This window comes from Pelophylax lessonae (genome assembly GCF_965119305.1).
Source record: "Pelophylax lessonae genome assembly, chromosome: 2".
Lineage (NCBI taxonomy): Eukaryota > Metazoa > Chordata > Amphibia > Anura > Ranidae > Pelophylax > Pelophylax lessonae.
In genome coordinates, this window is record NC_138769.1 from 560,805,441 (window position 1) to 560,832,108 (window position 26,668).

At 44.8% G+C, this 26,668-nt stretch overlaps 1 protein-coding gene across 2 annotated transcripts in view; it reads left to right on the forward strand.

The window, feature by feature from the left end:
- ANKRD52 (ankyrin repeat domain 52) overlaps positions 1-26,668 on the forward strand; it is a 223,126-nt gene that overhangs the window by 18,839 nt on the left and 177,619 nt on the right. Inside the window, exons 3-7 of one of the 2 annotated variants that reach the window (XM_082245880.1) lie at positions 10,932-11,010; positions 11,127-11,197; positions 20,730-20,930; positions 21,037-21,124; positions 25,178-25,320. In XM_082245880.1, coding sequence (XP_082102006.1) covers positions 10,932-11,010; positions 11,127-11,197; positions 20,730-20,930; positions 21,037-21,124; positions 25,178-25,320 — 582 coding nt within the window. Of the gene's footprint in view, positions 1-10,931; positions 11,011-11,126; positions 11,198-20,729; positions 20,931-21,036; positions 21,125-25,177; positions 25,321-26,668 lie in introns of those variants that run through there. The other variant, XM_082245879.1, reaches the window with a different exon arrangement.

Sequence of the window (26,668 nt, forward strand, 5' to 3'; positions counted from 1 at the left end):
AAGGTTCTTTTTTCTGATGTGGGTACTGCGTTGCTTTAGGCGCGGCTGCGTTTTTTTCCCACCCCTCATGTCTACACTGCTCTGGGACGTCCCCATTAGTGAAGATTATGAAGTGGCAGCGACTGTCGGAGGACTCAGAGAAAGGAATTTTACGGTAAGATTTTACAAAAATTCCGTTTTTTTTTTTTTTTTTTTTTTTTTTACTTTACATTTTAGGCCAATGTGTTTTCTGCTACATATGATTATTAAAAAAAATCGCAATAAGCGTATTTTGATTGGTTTGCGCAAAAGGTTATTATCTACTAACTATGGGAAAGATATTTGTCATTTTTATTGGTGTGTTTTTTTTTTTTTTTTTTTTTTGTGGGACTGCGACATTGCGGCGGACAGATCGGACCCTTGACTGACATTTTTGACACTTTTTTTTTTTTTTGGGGGTACTAGTGACATTACTACAGTAATCAGTGCTATAAATATGCACTGTTACTGTAAAAATGACACTGGCAGGGAAGGGGTTAACTTTATTGGGGATCAGTGGGTTAAGTGTATCCCTAGGGGCATGATTCTAACTGTGGGGGGGGGCGTGGCTTCTGATGTAACCACAGAGACATACGATCCTACATAGCAGGATCGTATGATCTCTGCTGGTACACCAGGGAGAATGACAGGCGGCTTTGTTTACATTAGCCGCCTGCCTTTCTCCCTCTCCAGCGGGAGATCGTGAGTGACCGGCTGACATCGGAGCCAACGGTCACTCGCGCTGGGAAGGCAGGGAACGGGAGCGCGCCTCCGGCGGTGGGCGTTCGCCCGCTAGAGGCTCGTGGGCGAGCGACGTAGCCCTACGTCACTTTGCCTGTACGGGGCTAACTGCCGCAGTAAATAGTCGTGCGGTGGTCGGCAAGCGGTTAAAAAAAAAAAGAGAACTCCTTATACTCTATTTGTACAGTGGTTTTGCATAGTGCAGCATCAGTCTATATTTGGCTTTGGCAATTTTCTTCCAAAGGCCGTTGGCAGCCTGTTCCCTGGTGCGTAACTTCTTCCAGAGGATGCGACTCTTGGTTCTTCCGGTGCGACCTCCGTCACCAACTGGGACCTTGCTTTGGTGCACTCGGTTCTTCAAGTCCCTCTGTTTGAGAGTATCGAGGGTATCCCCTGCCTACCTTATTAGAGAAGGTGGCGTTCTTGGTTGCTGTCACTCTACACGCAGGGTGTCGGCACTGGCGACATTGTCCTGTGGTTTTCCCTATATGTTGGTTCATGGGGCCAAGTGGTACTTCGTCTGGATCCATCCTTTCCTCCGATGGTGGTTTCTAGTGTCCACTTGCTCGAGGACATTGTATTACCATCTTGTGCCCTAAGCCCCCACATCCTAAGGAATGTGTGTTGCATACTCTGGATAGATTTCGGGCACTCAAGGTGTACTTGGCGACTATTGAGTCTTTTCGTAAGTCAAGCTCGCTCTCTGTACTCACGGATGGCCCAAGAACAGGGCTGCCTGCGTCTGCTGCGTCTACTTCCAGATGTATCGGACAGTTGGTGGTGCAGGCTTACTCAATTAAGGGTCAGCTCCCACCTTTCCCTGTTTGTGGCGCATTCTACTCGAGCGCCTGGTGCTTCCTGGGCTTTTTGCCAAACAGGCATCTGTGCCTAAAGTTGCAAGACAGCTACCTGGTCGTCTGTTCACACCTTTTACCACATTTTTGGAGGTGGATGTACTGGCATCTGCAGATGCCTCTTTTTGGCTGGAAAGTTTTTGCTGGCTGCTGTCTGGAGGGCTTTTGGCCTTCCTTGAGGGTGTTTACTGTTTGTTTCAGGTGGGCCTCATCTTTTGTTCTGATGAGTCCTATGTTGCCTGGTCAGCTATGTTTAGCCTTGGGGATTTGTTTTTTTTCCCACCCCCTTTATTTTATGGCACTGCTTTGGGAGGTCCCTACTGATTATGGATCGGAGAACTGTGTCCGTCAATGAACAATAGAGAACTGGATTTTTGACTTGCCATAAAATCCTTTTCTCTTAAGTTCATTGACGGCTGCAGTACCAGCCCCTCTATTTTGAGTTGGGTTGTTTTTTACTTTTTCTGACACTGCTTTGGTACAAAACTGACATCCTATGCAGGAAGAGAGAGGATGTACCCTCCGAGATTGCCCAAAGGCATAGCCAGAACTTTATCTGTCTAGTATCCTTCTCCTGTAGGGGGCAGTATAACCCTACTGATATGGATCAGAGAACTGCGTCCGTCAATGAACTTAAGAGAAGGATTTTACGGTAATTCAAATGTCCAGTTATTTCGCTTTTGTTCATTGATGGTCAGTCTTCTGATCTTCATATCAGTAGGGTTATGCTGCCCGGTACAGGAGCAGGACACTAGGCAGAAGTAGGTTCTGGCTATGCCTATGGGCAGTCCCAGGGGGTATACCCTCTTTCCCTGCTATAGGATGTCTGTTTTAATCTGCCTGGTCAGGAGAAAGGACCTACCTAGTTCCTTGCTGGGATCTCTGGCCCTGGCAAATTTCTTTTTTTTTTCTAGTTCGCTTTTTCTCTGGATTTTTTTTCCTGTGAGATCTACAAGAAACTATGCTGGATCTGGGCGACTGGCTGGATATATAGATCCAGTGATCACCCCTGCCGGCCAACGAGCGTGCGCAGACTTTAGCTCTGCGCTAGGTCAGCCGTGACATAGTCCCACTGGACGGGGACTGCCCCTGTGAGTTAAACATCTCACCAGGATGCACACGACAGGGTCTAGGCTTATGTTGCAGCTTTCCAATTTGGCCGACAGCTGCCCCACTTCGGTGGCGTGGGGTCCTGTCAGGAGATGGCACCTACCTGTTCCTGGCTTGGTGAGTAAATGTTCCCCCATCTTCCCCTATCGGGTTTTCGGGTGGACGCAGGCCCCTCCCTTAGGACGGTCAGACCCTCACAACCACAGGTTCCCCTCTGTCCTGTAATGCACCCCCCACCTACCTGCCCCTCCTCTTACTACTGGGGCTATTTGGACGTTTGTAACTACTCCTGGGGGCTGGGTCCGAGCTTCAGGCCGCAAATGCGGGGGGGTGCGCTCTCGCCGACGGACGACCAATCCTGCGGGGGGGGGGGGGGTTTCTACCTGTCACTCCAGGGCCCACCTTCCAATCAATCCTCAATGGCTCCGCAGGCTGCGCAGTAGTGATTGACCGATATCGGTTTTTCGTTGCCGCTACCGATATTTTGGCCATTGCATATCGGTATCGGCTGATATGGACCGATATTTTGAACATTTAAAGTTTGGCAAAATAAACACAAATCTGTTCGAGCCGGTTCACACTGGGGCGACCTGTCAGGCGACCTGGACGCAGGTCGCCTGCCATAGAGAAGCTGTGGACCTGTTCTAATAGGAGCGACACAAGTCGCTCCGACTTAGAAAAAGGGTCCGGAGCTTCTTTGGGGCGATCCGGAGCGACCTGCATTGACTTCAATTATATGAAGTCCGTGCCGGCCGCTCCAAAGTTGCGGTGCGAGCTGCGCACCGCGACTTCACAGGTCGCCAGGCAAAGTCGGCTCGCCCCAGTGTGAACGGGGTCTTGCTGAACATGTTTACCATTTTTAACTCTGCAGTCAGCGCAAATTAAACAGCTAGAAAAAAAGCTAGACAGTGGATTGGAGGAGTCACTGCTGCAGTAGTGCACTCGCCGCAATGATTTTAAATCACTAACTGCAGTAAGTGCAAAACTGCTAGAGAAAAAGCTAGACGGTGGGAGTCAGTGGACTACTGCTGCAGTAGTATACTCACTGCAAAAATTTTTAAATCGCTACTGCACTTCTGCAGTGACTGCACTGCAGTAGTGATTTAAAATGATTGCAGCAGTGAGTGGCGCACTACTGCAGCAGTAGTCCACTGACTCCAATCCATTGTCTTGCTTTTTTTCTAGCAGTTATACACTGTAGCACCAGTGGATTGGAGTGGACACTAGTACTATACTACTACACTTTCAATACTCCCAGTTAAAGTGGAGTTCCGCCTCCCCCCTCCAAAAATTAAGTCAGCAGCTACACATACTGTGGCTGCTGACTTTTAATATTAGGACACTTACCTGTCCTGGAGTCCAGCGATGTCGGCACCGCAGCCGATGTTTCCGTCGGGTGCTGCTGCCGCCATTGCCGGTAAGGGAACCCGGCAGTGAAGCCTTGTTCCTTCACGGGCGGGTCCCTACTGCGCATGCGCACTGCACATTCCTACTGGCTTGGCAGCGGAGGAGGAAGGAGGGGGCCGAGCTTCCGATGGAAAAAACAGGTACCCATCCCCCCTGAAAGGGGCCAAATGTGGCGGGGAAGGGGGGGGAGAAACAAAAGAGCCAAAGTTCCACTTTTGGGTAGAACGCGGCTTTAAGTAGAACAATATTACAGTGCACAAAGCATAACATTTCAGCATGTTCACCAGTTAAACGGCTTCTGTTTCTTCATAAATTGCTGCCACTTCACTAAAAACACGCTCACTTTGTACCGAGGAAGGAGGAGCAGAAAGGTATCTTCTAGCATGAGAAGCAAGTGTTTTGTAGCGTGCCTCCAAAATTTTCTTTCCACCACTGAAGAGGATCACCACTTCTGTCAATTACTGGTTCCTTCAAATAGAGATGAAGTTCATCATCCAGGCTCATTATTGCAGATTTGGAAGAATCCTCCGCATGAGGTCCCAATAAAACACTGAACATGGCATCTATTTCACCACAATGAAGTTTCTCTTCTGACCGTTGTCTTTTTGAAATTTTTTTCTCATTTTGAATCATCCTGCTCTTCCACGTTAGAAACCTGCTCTTCTTAACTTTTTCTTTTCGGCAGGAACCTCCGTCACCTCCTGTTGAATATCTTCTGTCAGCCATTGTTTTGCGTTGGCCAATACATTATCAGAAGAGAGAGGATGGTTCTTGTATCGAGGATCCAAAGGACCTGCAAGCACAACATTTTTATTCTCTTCATGCTTCTCAAAACGTTTGGCGAGGCTGTCCCTCATGACCTGCCTACATGTTTTAGTGCCATGTGTGTTGGGTCCTTCATTCTGTTGAGGAAGCATCTTCAGCACTCTCACACATGGGATGACAGATGACACAGATGAGTCGTAATGACTCTCCTCTAGTGTCAGTTCCTCTATGGGGAGGATGGTCTCAATGACATTGGCTTCAATGTCCCACTGATCAGCAGTAGGGCAAGAATATCATCCAAATTCACCTGAATATATGGTAAGAGCTCGCTTCTGCTCCAGCATTCTTTGCAGCATGTTAAGTGTTGAGTTCCATTGTGTTGGAACAGCTTTAATCAAGTTGTTTTTGGGTAGGCCAAAGTCTTCTTGAATGCACCTTAGTCGCTGCTTGGCAAGGATTGAATGGTGGAAATAGCCTGCGCACCTCTTCAGCATGCTAATTATGTCAAGCAAAGCTCTCTGGTTTGACAGACCATCGTTTGCCACAAGTTGGAGGGTGTGTGCCATACAACTGAGGTCTGACAATTGAGCAAGTCTCATTCCTTTCACCATTTTCTGCTCCGCTGTCTCGAAGCACAAGCATCACTCGGTCTTTGGTGATTCCCCGTTCTTCTAGCATGCCTAGAAACCTTTCTCCAATGTTACTCCCCAGTGTGGGATCCTTGCATCACTTTTTTTGTATTCAACACCAAATGCCTTGTTGTCCATCCGCTGTCAATGAAGTGGCATGTAAGACTCATTAGTAATTCTGTTTGTCCTGACCAGCAGTCAGTCGTGAATGAGAGTGAGTTGCCAGCATTCTCTGGTTTCAGAATAGCCATCTTAACGACCTTTTGGTGAATCTTTCCCAGCATTTTGGTTTGATACTTGTCACTCTTCAGTGTGTACCTTGGCTCAACTATGGACATCAACCGCTTAAATATAGAGTTCGACACCTATGTAAATGGCTGGTTATCAGTGACCTGTTGAGACTGTGATTAGTCTGTCCAGCAGTTGGGATCTTTCATCCGATTTTTAGCCACCTGTTTTTTTTTTTTTGTTTTTTTTTTCTGAAACATATCTGTTATTATTGCCTGGGATAGTGATGTTTCACCTTGTGATTCATTTTGTTTTTTTCTGTGCTGCATGATACATTTCAACATGATGAACTCTAAGATGGGCCCACAGATTACATATTTTTGGTTTTTGCAGTTATTGATCCCATGCTTACATTGTTTGTGCAGGTGTTGCACACCGCTGCTGCTTTTCCTGGAGATGGAGATGAGAAATAGTCCCAGACCACACCAGTTTAACACCTCGGCGGCTGTGTTAAACACACTGTGTACTGTATGAGAATCACTCTGTCCTGACTCCAGTATGTGGCTGTGGCAGCTGTGCTAAACACACTGTGCACTGTGACTATAGTGTACACTCACTGTCCTGACTCCAGACGAGGCTTATGGAGGGGGCCTAAGAAGGCAGATGACGTCCCAGTGTGCGGAGGCGTGTGGAGCTACATACGCAATGACGTCACGACAATATCGGCAATCGCCGGGGCCAATTCAGATATATCGGGGAAAGTGCATATCGGCCCACGATATATCGGCTTTGCCGGTAATCTGTCGATCCCTACTGCGCAGGGCCACCATTTTCTTGTAGTTCATGGATCCCAGCTGTCAATAGATGCACTTTTGGCGGTCCTGGAATCGTTTGTGTCCCAGGTGAAGGTGGCCTTTGAAAGGCGAGGTGCTAAAAAACATCCTTTGCCTACCCCTGCCTCATCTGATGTCTCAGATTCTGAGTCTGACTCAGTCACCGCAGATGCAGGTCTCCCTGCCTGGCCTACCTCGCCCCCTGTCTCCTCTGACAGTGAGGATGACATCTCTACCTCCATGACTGCGCAAGAAAAGCGCTGGTGGACGCACTAGTTGTATCTGTGCGTGAGACCCAAAAAATGGAGGACACAGCTGCGACTGAGGCGCAGGTTACGTTTGGCACTCACGAGCCATCCAGAGTGGCAAAGGTTTTTTTTCCCCTTTCCTGCGTTTTTTGACATCATGCTCAAGATGGAATGGGAGTGCCCAAAGCGTTCCCCTGGGGTGCCTAAGTGGATTGATATACGCTATCCCTTTTGAGGAGTCCCTTTTATAAAGAAGTGGACTGTGCCACCTATGGTGGACCCTCCCAGTCTCCAGACTGAATAAAGCTACCATCATCCCAGTGGAGGATTCCCAATCCTTTTAAGGATCCGGCGGATAGAAAGGCGGAGTCTATGGCCCGCAAATATGTACTCCTTGGCGGGGTCTGCACTCAGACCGGTGTTTACAGTTGCCCTGGTCTCGCAAACATTGAATGGGCTAAGTTACTACGGTGTGACCTGGAGGGGAAACCTCTTCCTCCTGCCTTTTTAAGGAGCTGTTGGGTCAGCTAGTGCAGGGGCTGCAATTTGTTTGCGATGCCGCGCTAGATACTGCTCCCATATTGGACCGACTGTCGGTTTCGGCAGTGGTCCTCCGGCGTATACTTTGGTGAAAGTGCTGGTCTGCGGATCAGACCTCAAAGAAGGCCTTGACTGATCTACCTTTTCAAGGCGATCACCTGTTTGGGGCTTCCCTGGATGACATTATTAAAAGTCTCACAGGGGGTAAGAGTACCTTTCTCCAACAGGCTAACAAGGGTAAGGACCCTCATCGCAGACGGGGTCCCTCCTTTTCAGCACACAAGTTTTTTTATCCCTCTGTGTCAATCGATAAGGCAAAGCCCTTCAAGACTCCCTCGGGTGGTTCCAAGCGACCTTGGTCTGGCAAACAAAAATCTAGCTTCTCCAGACCTGAGGACAAGGCCACTTGGTCCTGAAGGTGCTCCCTCACCCGTATCTGGGGTGGAGGGATGTCTTTGCCGGTTCTCGGACCTCTGGCTATCCCAGATACAAGACAAATGGGTTCAAGAGGTCGTCATATGGTCCGGTTACAAGATCGAGTTTCGATCCGTCCTGCATGCCCAGAAGCTGTGCAGGGATGACGCTGCAGCCCCGGAAGTGACGGCGGGGCCGGCGCAGTGCATCGTGGGACCGAAGAGGACGCAGAAGAGGATCGCGCTGGCTTCAGGTGCCCACACCTGAGATGGCAACGCTGGAGAAGAAATTTTGAAAGTGAGTATTTCTTCTTGCAGGTAAGTGCGAACCGGGACAGATCAGAGGCTATCCATTGTGGAATGTACTAGCCCTGACTGTCACGGGGGGTTTTTTCATTGAAAATGTTTTTTTGTGGCCGGAACTCCGCTTTAAAGCGAGGAAAGCGACTTCTATGAAGATCTATCATCGTACATGGAAGTCTTATATTGCGTGGTGTGAGGTCTCTTGGGGTTCCTCCTCGTTCTTACTCGGTGGCTCGGATCTTGGCTTTCCTTCAACGGGAAGTTGATCAAAAGTTAGCCTTGAGTACTATCAAGGTTCAGGTTGGGACCTTAATTTGGTGCTGTCGGTTCTCCAGAAACCTGCCTTTGAAAATATTTGGGAGATTCCTCTGCTTATCCTTTCCCAGAAAGTGGCCTTTTTGGTGGCTATTAGTTCTGCACGCAGGGTGTCGAAAATGGCGGCGTTGACCTGTCGTTCTCCCTATCCGGTGGTTCACAGGGATAAAGTGGTACTTCGTCCGAATCAGTCCTTCCTTCTGAAAGTGGTTTTCACTTAACCACTTACCGCATACTAACGTAGGTCTACGTCGGTAAACTTTGCGGTAGTGTACCGGGATGATGCCTCTAGCTAGAGGCACCATCCCGGTACCGTGGTTTAGAGCCGACGGCTGGCTTTCCGTCGGTACCGACCGATGCGGCTCGGGAGCCGCTCGATCGGTACCCGGGGGGGCGGGAGGGGACGTCCCCCCACCCCCCCCCCCTCCCGCTGCCTTCCGTGGCTTTGCCCGGGGCTCCCGTCCCGCCGGAAACGGCATCGATCGGGTCTCCGATGACGTAACCCGGAGGCGGCGTCCATGACGTCACTTCCGGGTTACTGTGCTGCAAAAGGCGGCAAATTTGAAAAACGGCTGTATGCAAAAATGCCGTTTTCGGCGTTTTGCATACAGGGAAGTGTAGTGGAGGGGTCTAGGGTCTTTTAGACCCTCGATCCCTCCATAAAGTGTACCTGTCACTACATATTGGTGTCACAAGGGATGTTTACATTGCTTGTGACAGCAATAAAAGTGATCAGATTTTTTATTTTTTTTTTAAGGCTCCATGTACACGGGACGTTGTTAAAAGTCCCTTTGAATGCTGGAATTTTTAGGACGTTTGAAACGTCCGTTCGGTCGCGTTTGTACCCGCGTTTAGCGGGCGTTTAGCGGCGTTTACGGGCGTTTGCGTTTTAGAAGCGTTCCTAGAGGTAAAAAAAAATTATTCCCCTTTAAAATGGAAAAACGCTAAACGCGGGTCATCGCGTTCGGACGCGTTCAGGCGCGTTCGGACGCGTTTGTGCGTTTGAAACGCCGGGAAACACACGTTCGAACGCAAATAATTGCGTTCTAAAAAAAGTCCCTGAACGCAACTGCCTGCAAATGACTGTAAACGACCTGGTGTACATGGACAGATAAGATAAAATGTAGATGGGTTCAGGGGCTTCTGAAAAAAACGCCCAACTGCTCCTAAACGGCCATTTCCAGCGTCCCGTGTACATGGACCCTTAAACTTTAATAAAGTTAAAAAAATAAATAAAATAAATGGGGAAAAAAAAAAAAAAAAATTTAGCCGCCCCCGTCACCGTTAGCTCGCGCACAAAAAAAAACGTATACGGAAGTCGAGCCGCAAATGAAATCGCTGTTCAAACCACACATGTGAGGTATCGCCGCGATCGCCAGAGCGTGAGCAATAATTTAAAAAAAAGAGCTACACTCTAACTCAAAACTGGTAACCGTTAAATAAATTTAAAGCGTCGCAGATTGAGATCTCTATTGACCGTAGTTTGTCGCGATCCCACGGGGGGGCGCAATTTTAAACCGTAACATGTTGGGTATCTATTTACTCGGCGTGACATGTTCTTCCACAATATACAAAAAAAATGGGCTAACTTTACTGTTTAGTATTTTTTAAAATTAGTGAAATGTGATTTTTCAAAAATTTTCCAAAAAAATGGTGCTTTAAAGACCGCTGCGCAAATACCGCGTGATAAAAAATATTACAATGACCGACATTTTATTCTCCAGAGTCTTTGCTAAAAAAATATATATAATGTTTGGGGGTTCTAAGTAGTTTTCTAGGAAAAAATACTGGTTTTAACGCGTGAACAAAAAGTGTCCGAAATGGGGCTGGGGCTTAAGTGGTTAAATGAGGACATTGTTACCCTTTTTACCCTAAGCCTAAAGATCTTAAGGGAAATTGCATTACATACTTTTGGATGGGGTTTGGGCTCCCAAGGTGTACTTGGCAACTATTGAGACTTTTTAAAAGTCAGATTCGCTCTTTGTACTCACAGATGGCCCCAAGAAAGGGCTGCCTGCATCTGCTGCAACTATTTCCAGTTGGATCAGACAGTGGTGCAGGCTTATTCAATTAAGGGTCAGGTTCCTCCTTTCCCTGTTAAGGTGCATTCTACTCGGGCGCTTAGTGCTTCCTGGGCTTTTCGCCATCAGGCATCTGTGCTTCAGGTTTGCAAGGCGGCTACCTGGGTGTTTTGAGTAAAGTGTAGATTTTAATTGACCAGCAGAGAATGTCTTTTGTATAGGAATTAAGAAAGTGTGTGCATATGATCAGGGCAGTCCAAAAAAAGTTTTCCTGACTTCCAAAAGAGGGAGAATTAAGAAATTCTTAATCCTATTTTTTTCTGAGGTTCTAAACCTTCTTCACTTAATGCCGTCAGTATTTTGATTAAAGGAATTTTAAACATGCTGTTTTGTATTGGTGACTGCAACATTTCCTGAAGGTTTGACTTTGGTAGATCTGTGTGGTCCCATGCTTTTGTAGCTTTTTTTTTTTTTTTTTTTTTTTTAAATTGATTTTTATTTTACAGGACCAAGAGAGACGCACTCCTCTGCATGCTGCTGCCTACTTAGGAGACATCCCAGTGATGGAACTATTGATACAGTCAGGTAAATTGTCTTCCTGGTTTTTGCAGACATGTCACATAATAGAAACCTATCATCAATTGGACCTAGTGCAAATCTGACCTAAAATGTAATTTTGTATTTCTTTCTAAATTTCGTAGGTGCTAATGTTAATGCAAAGGATTCAGTTTGGCTAACTCCTCTGCACCGAGCTGCAGCAGCAAGAAATGAGGCAAGTTTTATATATAACAGTACCTTCTCGTATTCGTGTCACTAAACCTGTTATTAGTAGGAAGTATTGCTCAGCACCTCTATAAAATCCAAACTTTCTCTTTCCTTAATTGACAGACACAGCTCCTGATTCTTCTTAACCATTGGGTTATACTGCTTCCTACAGAAGTAGGATACTAGGCAGGAAAAAGCTTGACTATGCCTATGGGCAGTCCCAGGGGGTATACACCCACTCTCAGCTATAGGCACTCAGTTTTGCAACAAGCAGTGTCAGAAGAAAGCCAAGTCCACAGAGTTGGTGCTCTGTCCGTCTATGGACAGAGAAATGGTATTTTTTTTTTTCTGCCTAGTCAGGAGTAAGGACCTAGTTCCTTGCTGGGATCTCTGATCCTGGCAATTTTTTTCCTATCTTTATTTTGTTCTTGTGAGAATCTACAATGAACTGCCGGACTGGATAATCTAGATCCAGAGGGATCCCCCCCCCCCCCCCAAAGTCTTGCCAGCGAGCATGCGCAGGCCTCAGCTCTGGACAGGGGCTGGCCTGCAAGTTCCCCTCTTAAGCTACCTTAATTCCATATAAACAAAATACCGTGTTAGTGGCCCATACCCCTAATAATATACAGAAACAGGAAAGAAAAGATGGGGCCAGTTGGGAGGAGGAGGATCATGAACCACACCAATTTTATATAAAATGCATATTTATTGAATACATATTAAAAACATATACATCAGGGACATGAAAAGGTCCCAAACCGAAACACAGACAGTAATTAAAAAAACACAAGTGCAGAAATACATTCCCTTGGGGGGGAATGCCGATACTTAGAACAGATGTTGAACGGGTCTCAGATGAAACACAGTCCAGGGGTCCCAGCAAGGCAACGCGTTTCGCATAAGGCTTCGTCAGTGCCAGAGAGACCAGACAAGACCGGTATTTCTGCAGTATCATATATACAACAAAGAAAAATAACAGTAAACAATAGTAGAAATATCTCATGCTATTAATTAGTAAACATATTTGAAAAATACACAGCTCAGCATATAAAGAATGTAGATGTGGCTAATACTGACCCCACTGTGTGTAGAGCTAGAATTGGCAGGGTGAACCAACAGGATCAGTAGGTCAAAACTGGTGGTTCGGGTGTAGCCTCCATTTTAGAAGTTTTCATATTTTAGCACTCCTCAGAGATATAGATACATCCTCAGGATAACTGGCATTTGGACTACGTTGTAATCCTATTTGCACCAATCGGGGTAAATGATCACTGTGATTCAAATATATATTGTGTATAATTTAATACCAGATAGCTAGGTGGTCATTTTCATAACATTAAGTAATGAACTAAAAAGATACCCACCTTACTCTGCTTTAAGTGTTTTTTTAGTGGCCTTATATCGTATTTCACTCAAGTGTTTTATATACATCTGATGGTGACATGGACAAGGTCACAACTCCCACTAGAAAAATGGAGGATAGTACAGGTATTTTATTAACGAAGGAATATATAGACTGCCCCCCTCAGATTTAAAAACGCCAAGTTATTAGAATGTATTGGCGCCCCTTATCCTAATTTTAGAGAGAAATAGTCACTGCAGATACATACCTCAGTCTGATCCAAAGAGGGGAATGATGCTGGGGACTTTAATGTGCTGTCCGCATAATTCAGGAAAAGGGTAACTGGCTCCTGCAATGTCAGGCAGGGTAAGCCTAAAGGATGTAGATTAATATTGTATCCAAATTAGTATAAAGCGCTTCATAGCTGACTAATATATTGTCATCACAAAATAAATCCATACCTTCTAGTGTGGTCCCGCTGGTGTGCCTGCCTGAGGGTCCTAATCTGCCTTGTACTTTAGATAGTACTGCCAATATTCCTAATGGCGCCACTAGCGGCATCCACTGTTGTTCTTTTCCGGTTCCGGCGGAGGTAACTCAGCCCTCCCGTTGGATATGACATACTAGGCTTCTGGGCGGCGACGCGGCGTACATAGGGCCCGGAAGTTACCGCGTGAGTGCGTTCCAAGACAAATCTATCTCAAACCAGCTGAGATACCCGCCTGACAGGGAAGTGAAGGGCTCACTTAGTCACAGCTATTAGCGGCCGATCGCCCGCCCGGTGTGTTAGTTCATTCATACACATAGTCGTAGTAGTGACATCACCGGGAGGCTGGCCGCCGGCCAGAGGCAGGATTTTTGAAACCTGCGCTGCGCCCGCGGCGGCCATCATTAATTTCGGCATCTTTAATCCATGTTTGGCCGAAATTTCGGTGCACCACTAAATGAAAGAGAAAATGGGATTTTTGACTTACCGTAAAATCCATTTCTCTGTCCATTGACGGACACAGCACCAACTCTGTGGAGTTGGCTTTCTTCTGACACTGCTTGTTGCAAAACTGAGTGCCTATAGCTGAGAGTTGGTGTATGCCCCCTGGGACTGCCCATAGGCATGGTCCAACTTTTTCCTGCCTAGTGTTCTACTCCTTTAGGGGGCAGTATAACCCAATGGTTAAGAATAATCAGGAGCTGTGTCCGTCAATGAACATCAGAGAAATGGATCTTAAGGAAAGTCAAAATTTTTTTTTTTTTTTCCTAAATCTTCACCTCCTTTTTGAGGATGGTTACATTTTTTTCAACATGATCCCAGTGTAACTATGAATGTAGCCACTGTCCAGTGCTCACTACCAACATATAGACTACAGGTATATGCATACAGCACTGGCATGCAAAAACAAATGCTTTTACATGAACACATTTGTAGATTTATTTTGTAGGACTGACTGGATTGAATGGCTTTGAATCGTGGTGCATGCACAATAGAGACTGGTTGCTGGGGATTGTAGTTTGATCAGAGCAATGCACATGACCACAAGGAACATGCACTGGTCATTTTTATAGAGCGGTAGTTAGGAGATAGATGCTGTTGATGTTGCACATGGAAGTCCGGTTATACCATCAAACAAAAGAATACATCGCTCGGAGCAGTGGAACCATCAGGTAAGTGGAAACGTCTGTCAGGTGCACAGGCTGGGGTGATCTCTCGAAACGCCATGAGACTGAAATCTCAAGCAAAAGGACAGCCAGCAACTCTAAGAATTTTTAATGCTTTATTTTCACTTCCCATTGAGTAAACAGGGTGGCTAACGCGTTTCGGTGACACACACGCACGTGCGAAAGTGTGTATTTGTATAATGTGTATGAGATTGCTCTACCCCTGCATAAATCAATGATTCAATCAAATGCTGTGCTGACCAGTAAAGGTTCAACAGCTGTTGGAAAATTGGAGAGGGGAAGGAGTCTCCAGTCTGTTACCTTGAAACGGATGACAGTAATAATACAAAATGTATGTGTTTAAAATACATAAAGCCTAAACCGGTCTTATGCTAGATTATTTTAGAAAAAGATTCACATCAGAACAATCATTCATTCCCACAGGCATTCTCGTTTGGAAGTTAAATATCCACCATACCTCACGAGATAGGAGCTTATGGTGGATATCGCCTCCAAGAAGACAACTTCACCCTTTCCAATCCTAGAAAAGGATACATTGGATAAATTCTTGTCAATACTATATGTGGCTCCTTGGAATTGTTCACTTATTCTAGTTGTCAACTGTCTGGACGTGCATCTCCTATACGGTTTGTGACCAGAAATGCATTCCACAGCATAGATAACATTACTAGTGCCACAATTAATATACTCTCTAATTGAGAATTCTTTCCCAGTTGCACATGAAAATATACCTCTATGCTGTTCAGAATGCTTGCCACAAAAACGACAAAGATTTATACCGCAAATATACAAACCAGTAGTCTGCAACCAGGTTTTAAATTGGTGTCTAGATTCATATAGGCTCGGGGATATGTTGGCTAAAAAATCTGCAACCTGCTGAAATTAAAGGGGCCATATCTTTATCTGTTGAAAGTAAAGGTAAGTACTTGAATATGATGATCTTAATTAAACCAAATTCTAATTAATAAGTGGTGACAAAAGTAACAGGGTTTTTATCAATACTAGACACTGGCATTTGTTTAGTATTGCTTTTATTTCTTTTACTGCGCCAATCATGCACCAATTTTCTAAGGGAGATATTCTATCTCTTTCAGAGGCCAGGTCAAATGCTCCACTGATGCGCTGTTCATTATACTGTCTCTCTTTGAGTCTTGAAGTGATAATCTCACATTGATTCACAAACAAATCTTCAGTTGAGCAGCTGCGCCTTGCCCTGACACTCTTATTGGTATGAAATGCATCATATGTACTGGATGGCAACTGGAATTAAGGCATTTCCTGCACATTCCTTGCGATAAGTGTGAGTGAGGACAGTACCATGGGCACTATCCCCTACTAGGGTTAAATATAAAAAAAATGAAAGTATCCTCTGAACATTCAGAACTGAATTCAAGGTTCAGAGGATTATCATTGACGTAAAAAGCAAAGGATGTCAGGTCCATACCATAACTGTCCCAGATCAAAAGCAGTAGCTGATGAAACGCGTTAGCCACCTTGTCTGTTTACTCACTGGGAAGTGACAAAGCATTGGAAGTTTTACAGAGTTGCCAGCTGTCCTTTTGCTTGAGATCGGGTTATATTCCAAAACAGGGGTCTCCAAACTTTTAACTTTACGGGCCACATCATATATTTTCCACATAGTTGCTGGCCGAAAAAGTAATTTCTAAATAAATCAGCAGCAGCCTCCAGCTCTTCTGGGTTTGGATGCTGTTCTTCCCTGCGCAGAGCCCTTAATATGATTTGTAAACATAGGGTTTTTATTTTAAAATCACAAACTTGTCATACTTGCCTGCTCTGTGCATTGTTTTTGCATTGTTCTTTTGTATATATAATAACTTTATTTATTTATTTTTTTTTTTTCATACTGTTGTCAAATAACTTGTTTGGCAGGGATCAAGAACAACTGACTGGCGACCATAGGAAAAAAATAATTTTATTACAATTTATTTTATTTTTTTCATACTGACCAGAGCAAAATAATGTTACCATAGTAACTTTTTACTACTCTGGGGAAGTGATCAGGACAGTGGCGGAACTACCAGAGTTGCAACAGTCACCATTGCGACTTGGCCTTGGAGTTCCGCCTTTGTGGGGGGCCCGACCGCCTGTCAGTCCATTCGTTCTTTTGTTCATTCAGTCCGTTCGTTCATTCATGGGGGGGTGTGGGTGGCCGCTGAGCGAAGATGGAGCTGAGCACTGGTGCCTCAGGAGTCTGGAGCCCCGCCTCTTCAGGGGGAGAGATAAGCCATGTAGGGAGGAAGACTACGCTGAAAACAAAAGTTAGCTAACCAGCTGACACCAATATAGTTAAGGGGGAGTAGCTCTGCCTTCTGCAAGGAAATCCCATGGAGGCACGTGTTAATGCTGAGGGAGTATTGACTGACTGACAAGGTAAATGACAAACTGCTAGTGCAACTGCAAATCCCTATCCCCCCCCCCCCATTACCTCTACAACAGATAGAAATGAGCTCTGTGGTGGTGGTGGGGGGGTCAATAAGAGGCAGAAGTGTGTGGGGGGGGGGGGGCAATAAGAGGCAGAGGTGTGGGGGGGGGACGGATGGCATCATCGCGGTCACTAATCCCACCCCATCACCACTACCGCTGTCACTAATCCCACCCCCCCCTCACCACCACCGCTGTCACTAATACAACCCTCACCACCACCGCTGTCACTAATCCCACCCCTCCCCCTCACCACCACCGCTGTCACTAATCCCACCCCCCCCTCACCACCACCGCTGTCACTAATCCCACCCCCCCTTCACCACAAACGCTGTCACTATTCCTACCCCCCCCCCCTCACCTCCACCGCTGTCACTATTCCTACCCCCCCCCTCACCTCCCACCGCTGTCACTACTCCTACCCCCCCACCGCAGTCACTAATCCTGCCCGCCTCACCTCCACCGCCGTCCCTAATCCTGCCCGCCTCACCTCCACCGCCGTCACTAATCCTGCCCGCCTCACCTCCACCGCCGTCACTAATCCTGCCCGCCTCACCTCCACCGCCGTCACTAATCCTGCCCGCCTCACCTCCACCGCCGTCACTAATCCTGCCCGCCTCACCTCCACCGCCGTCACTAATCCCGCCTGCCTCCCCACCACCTCTGCTGCCACTCATCTCACCCCCTTCACCACCACCCCCGCCTCTCATATCATCCCACTGCAGCTGGCATTGATCCAATCCCACCACCACCGCTGCCACTCATCCCATCCTTCACCACTGCCACTCATCCTATCCCACCACCACCGCTGCTGCTGATCCTATCCCACCACCGCTGCTACTGATCCTTTTCCTTGCGCATTGCTTATAGCAGTGAATTTAATTGTTATACGTAAGTGTATTACTGAATGGAATGGATTCATTCTGTTTGTTTTGTTATTACCTGTGATTAGCCAGAGCTAATCCCATGGTAAAGATGAGCTGTGATTGACCCTATCTGTACCATATGATCACATTGACCAATCGCAGCTAGCAACGCAATTGTACTGCCCAAGTGAATGCAGTCGGAATAGGTTTATGGTGATTAGGAGCACCTGGGTCACTGTGTATTCTATTACTTTTACCATAGTGATTGCTGATCTTGTTGAAATTATTATTTTTTTTTTTTTGCAAAGTTTTTTTAGATTACTTAAAAATCAGCAGTTCTACCTCCAATGTGGTCCTTTTGAGATGTACACTACTGTGCAAACGTTTTAGGCAAGTGTGAAAAATGCTGTACATTAAGAATGCTTTCAGAAATGTGTTACTTTCCATTTTGTTGATATAAATTCACTGAACAGAGGAGAAATTCAAATCAATCTTTGGTGTGACCACCCTTTCCCTTCAAAACCGCATCAATTATTTTCAGGTACGCTTGCACACAGTTTTTGAAGGAACTTGGCATGTAGGTTGTTTCCGAACATCGTGAAGAACTAACCAAAGATCTGTGGACATAGGCTGCCTCAAAATTCTTCCTTCTGTTCATGTAATCCCAGACAGGCTCGATTATGTTGAGATCAAGGCTCTGAGGGGGTCAAACCAGGACTTCCAGACTTGCTCTTTACACTGAAGATCATTCTTAATGACATGAGCTGTATGTTTTGGGTCATTGATTAGTTGCAAAATAAATTTGGGGGGACAATCGCACTCCTCCCTGATAATAGGGCATATATGATAAGTATTGATCCTGAGTGGATCTTCAGCTTTGTTTGCAGAAATGAGGCCCCAAACTTGCAAGGAACCTCTACCATGCTTCCCTGTTGCCTGCTGACACTCATCATTGTACCACTTTCAGCCCTTTAGTGATCAAACTGCCCCTTGCTACAGCCAAATATTCCAAATTTTGACTTCAGAGGACCTGCTGCCATTTTTCTGTACTCCTGTTTCCATTCATATTTGACTTGCTTGGCTTTATTTCCACATTAGAGGTATGGCTTTTTGGCCGCAATTTTTCAGTGAATACGACTTTTGACCAGACTTCTGTGGCCAGTAGATGGGTGCTACTGAGTCCCACTGGTTTCCTCCAGTTCTGTGCTGATGGCACTGTTGGACATCTTCCGATGTCGAAGGGAATGAAGCATGATGTGTCTTTTATCTGCTGCATTTAGCTCTCTTGGCCGACCACTACGTCTACAGTCCTCTGTGTTTCCCTAGTCTGCTTTGGAATCTTTGCCTGGGGGAGACCTTACTGATGCAGACGCTTTCTTTTTGCTGTGCTCAGTCTTGCCATAGTGAATGACCCCTGACATGAAACGGTATTCCACAACTCCGCTAGTAACAAACATTTGGCTTTTACTCACCCAGTTTTAAAACTCCTACACAGCTGTTTCGGTTAACCACTTCCGGACTGCCCACTGCAGATATACGTTGGTACTTTGACTTTAAATACCGGGGTTATGGCAGCAGATCGCACATGCTAGGAGGGAGGCGTAAAGCCGAAACGTGCCAGCATTTGTCATGTTGTCATCGCTATCCATGTTGGAATAAAGAATTTTACTTGGAAGAAGCCTTTTCGTTTTGTCGGCTTTATTCGTATAACAGCTGCCATAACCCCTGTACTTTTTGAATCTACGGGCGGTCCTCTTCCACACAAGGGTGGACCCAGTGGCGGATTCGCGGGATCACCCTTGCGGTGTGGTAGGAGAGGTTTTTCTTTTTTAGTGTAGATGTGAAATCTGAGGTCTTTTTGACCCCAAAACTCACAATAAAGCGGTCCTGTCATGCTTATTTCTATAACAAGGGATGTTTACATTCCTTGTAAAAGGAATAAAAATGATCAACTTTTTTTTTTTTTAAACTGTAAAAATAAAATTTAAATACGGAAATTTTTTTTAAAAGCGCCCTGTCCCTGTTAGCTCGTGCGCAGAAGCGAATGCATATGCAAGTCCCGCCCACATAGGGAAACGGTGCTCAAATCACACATGTGAGGTATCGCCTTGATCGTTGGAGCGAGAGCAATAATTTGAGCCCTAGACCTTCTCTGTAACTATAAGTTGGTAACCTGTAGAAATTTTTACAGTGTCCCCTATGGGGATTTTTAATTACTAATGTTTGTCGCCATTCCACCAGTATGCGCAATTTTGAAGCATGACATGTTAGGCTGAGTAAATAGATACCCAACATTATCTTTCACATTCTAGAAATAAATTGGGCTAACTTCTTATTTTTTTTTTTTAATTCAAATCAAAAAAGTTAATTTTTTTCCAAAAATATTGCGTTTATAAGACTGCTGTACAAATACGATGTGATAAACAATATTGCAACAATCTCCTCCATTTTATTATCTTGGGTCTCTGCTAAAAAAAATGCCCTGCTGGGTTTAATTGGTTAATCATAAACCTGACTCTCTAATCCTAAAAAATCCCTGACTTCATGAAAGTGTAAAGCCTCGTACACACAATCAGATAATCGGACTACTTTTTGTCCGTTTTTTTGTTGCATTCTAGTCTCCTACCGAAAGTGAAGAGGTTACTCAACATGCAAAAATTCTCAAACTACAGAATTCAACTTCAGAAGTGTTGTCATGTGTTGAATTGTTTTGTATGTGTTCTTTTGTTTCTGAGCATGCGTATTCTTGCTGTTACAATGGTTTGTTTGTTTATTTGGACAAAAAAACTGTATTAATAAAACGAAAATTGGACATGTTCACATACGATAAAAATTTTCATCAAATTCGGAATCTGCTGTCGAAAGCACCATACTAACGATCCGAAAATTTGGCAGATCAGGTGAAATTTTACTTACAATTTTCCTGTTGTGTGTACGGGCCTTAAGAATTGATGCTGGTTTGAAGCCAAGAAGTAGTCGCACCAAATTTTGATTTGATTTAGATTTTCTGTTCCCTCCCTTTTTTGTAAATTGTTAAAAATAAACAAATGTATCTCTAAAAGCATTCTTACTTTACAGCATTTTGTTTACACCTGCCTAAAACTTTTGCACAGCACCATATTTCAATTATCATTTTACATTTGACAGCCAAGTCTTGTTTTAAAATATTTTTGTTCTACTGTTTTTTAAGATGTTTGTTTTTTTTCCTCTTACAGAGGGCTGTGTCCTTGCTCGTAAAACATTCTGCAGATGTCAATGCTCGAGACAAGAACTGGCAAACTCCACTACATGCTGCTGCTGCTAACAGAGCAACTAAATGTGCAGAGACCTTAATGGGTCTGGTTAAAAATGTTAACATCGCAGATCGCACAGGACGTACTGTACTTCATCATGCTGTGCTTGGTGGCAGTGTCGAGGTGTGTATTTATCACTCAAGCTTGTCAGTGTGCATAACCCTATTATATTGTACAAGCAGTGGAGAAAAATCACAATACTACATTTTGTAATTTTGTACTTTTGCAGATAGTACTGATGTTGTTGAACAGAAGGGCACACCACAGCATATGTGACAAAAAGGAGCGGCACCCTATCATGTATGCATCTTACCTGGGTAAGTGAAAATTCGTACATTCTTCGATTTGGCCAGCAGAAGTTGAGCAATATATATATTAAACCTATATACCAATAATCCCACCTGATTTTAAATCCATATTCTAGGACAACTACAGCAGTATGTGCAATTAATGAATCCTCCCCCCACAAAATGAAAATTACATTTGGTCTCCAGCAGACTAAAAGGGTCTGTTTGATTTGATACAAATGTGATAGGTTGTTTTGTTGTGCCCTCATGTTATAGTTTTGGTAAAGCTAAATGCCATTGTACAATCAGATTTCAGTGTGTGCGTGTGCGTGTGTGTGTGCGTGTGCGTGTGCGTGTGCGTGTGTGTGTGTGACTCCCTGCACTTTATAGCTCCTGTCGTGACTTTGAAAGTTTACCTTGTTAACGATATTTCTGTGAAACGCATGTTCTGTCTTGCTAAGTTATTGTCAGATCTTCCATTTCATATATATAGTTTATTTTATGTATCTTAATTTTGAAACCTAGGTGCAGTACCCTGTTACCAGTATAAACATACTTGCTGCATTTATTTTATTTTCAAAAACCGAGGATCTAATTTTAGTGTGTGTGTGTGTGTGTGTGTGTGTGTGTGTGTGTGTGTTTTGTGTGTCCTTTTTTTTTTTTTTTTGGAATGCGGGCACATAAATCCTGGGGAACTGGGTGTCTCATGTCTGACATTAGCTTCACAGTAGCAGTCTTCTAATAGTGATGTTTTTTTTTTTTTTTCAAGCCAAAACTGTTTTAAGATAATCCCGATGCCTCATTGCATCGGCTTGGGGTATAGCATCACTGCACCAGGATTGTTCCGCTGGATTCTCGCATCCTAGCTGAAGAAGTTGAGTTTATTAATTCAGTTGTCTGAAACCATATCCCATACAAATGTTTACTCAATTGTGGTCCAAATATAGTTTTTCATAAACTTGGATACAATTTTGTCTGTAGGCTAACTTCATCCAGACATGTATGTTTCAGTCTTGGGTAGTTGCTTGCAATCGAATCCTATTCCTGCTTTATAAATGTCTTAGTACCTGTCCTGGACCATTGGGTGCCATTTACAAATCCCTACTTTCGGTGCCTTTTCTGCGGAAGGGCGAACTTTGCGGGACTAAGCATTGATTTCATCTGCTGGGTGGTGTGTTACGCGTGCACACACTCTCTACTCTTGCCTGCCATTTAGTGTAGATAAAGCACCCTTTTCTACCGCTCCAGTCTGCTAGTGACAAATTAACTTCTTCTTGGTTTGTCTCTGCTGCCTGCTTACAGGGACCTGGATACGTTCGGCCATCACTGACCACCTGGAATATTGCCCTCTGCTTAAATGACTCCATCCTTGGAGTCTTCCTTGGCTCCATTGGGTGTGGTTCTTTCAGTTTTATTCTGAATGACTTTATGGGCCAGATGCAGCATTATTGCTGACTGCAGAGGTAGTCAGTGTGTTTCCATAACTTCCCCTGCAAAATCTTTACCTGATTTGTCTGCAGCATTAGTGGCCCTGAGTCTTAAAGGTGTTATAAAGTCAAAGTTTTTTTTTACTTTAATGCATTAGGATAAAAAGCCTTCTGTGTACAGCAAACCCTCTAACATCTAACACTTACCTGAGGTCCCTCTCTGTCCTGCGATGTCCACGAGTGTTTGCTGTCCAAGATTCTCCCTCCTAATTGGCTGAGACACAGCAGCGGGGCCATTGGCTCTCGCTTCTGTCAATCAAAGTCAGCTAGCCAATCGGGGGAGAGGGGGGGGCGGGTCTGTGTGTCTAAATGGACACAGGGAGCTGTGGTTTGGCTCAGGTACTCCCATAGCAAGCTAGGGAGGGACCAGGTTCACAGAAGGATCCGAGAAGAGGATCCGGGTTGCTCTGTGCAAATCCACTGCAATAGAGCAGGTAAGGTATAACATGTTTTGTAAAGTCCCGTTTTTCTTTTTTCTAATAACAAAATAACCACTTTAAGCATTCCAAGACTATCGGATCTCCCAAGTTCTTGGCTGGTGCTACTACTGATAAGTTGTCAGCTACTGTCATTACTCTTGGGTATAAAGTCACTGTAGCATATTGACTTGGGTACCACCACTTTATTGAAGGATAGGCCTGCCTTTTTTACAGCATTGGTTCATTCAAGCTCCCCAAGACTATTCTGGTATGTCTTCCAAGTCTCTGTAAAGAACGCAAGAAACAAAATGGTCGTCCCTCCCAAGTGACTATCTGCCCTGTAAAAATAAGCTGCTTTTGCTGTGAATCTGGCAGTTTTCCATTTTCACAGAGCCTTAACTATCCCTCTGAGAGGGGAGCTTGTTTTCAAGGACCCCATTGACAAGCAACAACTTTTTCTGTGGTAGACTCAGCCTTGCAACCTTCCTTGGCTGCATTTTGAAATGGGAGTCACATGACCTTGGGGAGGGAAAATGGGTAATTGGGCCCAATTTGGACATTTTCACTTAGGGGTGTACTCACTTTTGTTGCCAGTGGTTTAGACATTAATGGTTGTGTGTTATTTTGAGGGAACAGCAAATTTACACCGTTATATAAGCTGTACACTCACTACTTTACATTGTGGCGTGGCAAAGTATCATTTCTTCAGTGTTTTGTCACATGAAAGGTTATAATAAAATATTTACAAAAATGTGAGGGGTGTACTCACTTTTGTGAGATACTGTATATTGACCTTTCTGCTATTCGGCCTAGGTCACCATTTGGCCTTGAGTATCAAGGGGGTTGATTCAAAACTTGCGATCTTGTTCCACAAACCGCAAGCTTCACACAGATTTTAGAGCTTTTATTACAAAATAAAGTTTTATACTTGCCTCCTGTGTGAAAGTGTTGCACCACGGCCCTTTTACCTCTTCTGAAGTCCTCCCCCAGCGCTCTAGCCCGCTGCTGCCTGTGCCCCTATAGCAAGCTGTGTGCAATAGGGGCAGATGCGCTGGCATGCTCCCAAGCCAAACTGTGTGCGTCCTTCAAAATACAGCGTGGCTTTGCCCCTCCACTCCCTTCTAACAGAATTTTGACTGACGTGGCTCCCGCTGCTGCTGGAGTTTCCTCTAAAACTAGGAAGTGTGCCGAGAAGAGCTGCAGCCGAGTACAGCACTGGATTGAGAGAGGACTCTGGAAGTGTTTGGGGGGGGGAGGTGGTCTCAGCTAGTGGTAAAAACGCTTTTTACCTTAATGCAGGGAATTCATTTGGGTAAAAAATGTTTTGACTTTGGGACCACTTTAAGACCTTTTGTACAGTTTCTCATGTGACTCGCCATGTGCGCTCTCTTGTGACTCCGTGGGATGTGAATTGCGAATCTCAAAACACACATAAAAAAACCTAACCAGAATGTTCCCACTCTCAATAACAAGATTGCTGTACTTTTTGCAACTGTACTTTCAGGCGGGTGTCTGAACTGGCAGTTTTGTCCTGTGGAAAAACCTTTCTGGTTTTTACGCAGGGATAAGGCGATTTCGTCCTTTTCACCCAGACATTTTGTTCTCCACCATATCTCAGCGGGGCCCACCATATCTCAGCAGGGCCCCCAAGCTTATGGTCTAGATCTCTACCAGATCTGTGGTGTGCTTTTTGTCCTGTGGCTATTATTTCTCAGAATTTCAAGGTTGCCACCTGTTTTTCTATTCGCACATTCTCAAAAGTTTAACCAGTAGGATGTTTGGGCCTCTTGATTTCAGCTTTGAGGTAAAGTCCTTCTGGTGCCCCTTTTTGAACTGCTGGCATTCACCAATCCTGTGTGTTTCTGTAGGCCTTTTATAGTTTTGTTGTTGGCCGCCCAACATTCCTGTGTCCATCAATAAATTAAAAATAATTTATTATTTATTTTTTTGTACTTCCCTCTGTTCCCCCTCCTTTTTTTTTTTTTTTTTAAATATATTGAGAACTGCTTCAGGAGAGCGAGAGAGAGGGCCAAGTAAATTCTGACTGCTTAGAAGGGGAAATGCATGTGGGTGCTTCAGGCTGAATTAAAATGTTTCACCTCATCAAACACCTAATATCTACTGTTGCCCTTTGATAATTGCCTATTTATCAGATGCACTTTGCAACTTCTTTACAGGACACCTGGAGATTACAAAGCTGCTGATCTCTCGGGGAGCAGATGCTATGTCAAAGGATAAAAACGGTTACACACCCCTCCATGCAGCTGCTTCTAGTGGAAGGATTGACCTTGTGAAGTATTTACTGAAATTAGGTGTTGAGGTAAGATGATAGATTTCATACATTTTGCTTCTGTTGATTACAAAGCTGGTAGAAGTGATTCAACGTTTTACAGTACAAACCTAGATCTTAGGTTTGTGTGTGTTTTTTTTTTTTTTTGGGTCATATAAAGTTCAGCTTGTGGGAAAAATAAATGCACATATTTTGCAGGAAAAAAATTGCATTTATTATATTTTTTTTTTATCCCATAAGGAGCCTGGGAGGCATTGCACCAGTGGTCAATAGATCAGGGGTGCAATTTCAGACTCCTGCAGACAAGCCATGCAGCTTTCAGCCTTTATCATATGTGCTTACTGTTTACAAGCTGCAGGGCTTGTGAATGAACTACGAGACCGCTCATTCTGCTCTGCCTGTGTGTGCAGCGCTGTTTATACCTCTAAACAGGAGCACACACAAACTGGAAACTTCAGTGGGACTCCATAGGTCCCATCAGGCTCAGGGGGCATCTGCATACCTGAAGTTGGCCAGTACAGCCAGGGCACTGTTAGTGAAATAAGAAAAGAGGAGACCCTCCTTTTTTTTTTTGTAAAGCCTCGTAGGAGCATTTAAGTCACACTACAAGTATCTTCTAAGCCGCAAAAAAAAAAAAAAGCTTGCTTTAATGTCTCTTTAACCACTTGCCGACCGCCGCAAGTAAATTTACTGCGGCGGTCAGCCCCTGCCAGTCAGAGTGACGTTAATTAACGTCACTAGCCTGGGAGGGTCTGGGGAGCGAGAGCACGCCCGCGGAGGCGCGCTCTCGCGCGGTCACGGACACCCCCGCGCGTGTGACTGGCGGACCCGATGTCCGCCGGTCACTCGGCGATCGTCAGGGGAGAGGGAGAAAGTTAGGCGGCTTGTGTAAACAAGCCACCTGTCATTCTCCTCGGTGTAAAAACACTGATCAGACGGATCTACTATGTAGATCCGTTGATCGGTGTCCTTACACCTCAAGCCACAGCCAATCACAGTAGAAAGCATGCCCCTAGGGACACACACAGCCCCTCCCTCCCGAATAAAGTTAACCCCTTCACTACCAGTGTATTTTTACAGTAACGGTGCATATATATAGCACTGATTACTGTAGACATGTCACTGGTAACCCCAAAAGTGTCAAAAATGTCAGTCAAGGGTCCGATCTGTCCGCCCCAATGTCGCAGTACCGCAAAAAAAATCGAGATCGCCGCCATTACGCGTTAAAAAAAAAAAACAACAAAAATGACAAAAATCTTTCCCTTTGTTAGTAAACGCGATAACTTTTGCGCAAACCAATCAAAATACGCTTTTTGCGATTTTTTTTTTTTTTTTTTTTTTTTTTTTTTTTTTTTTTTTTACCAAACATAGGTAGGAT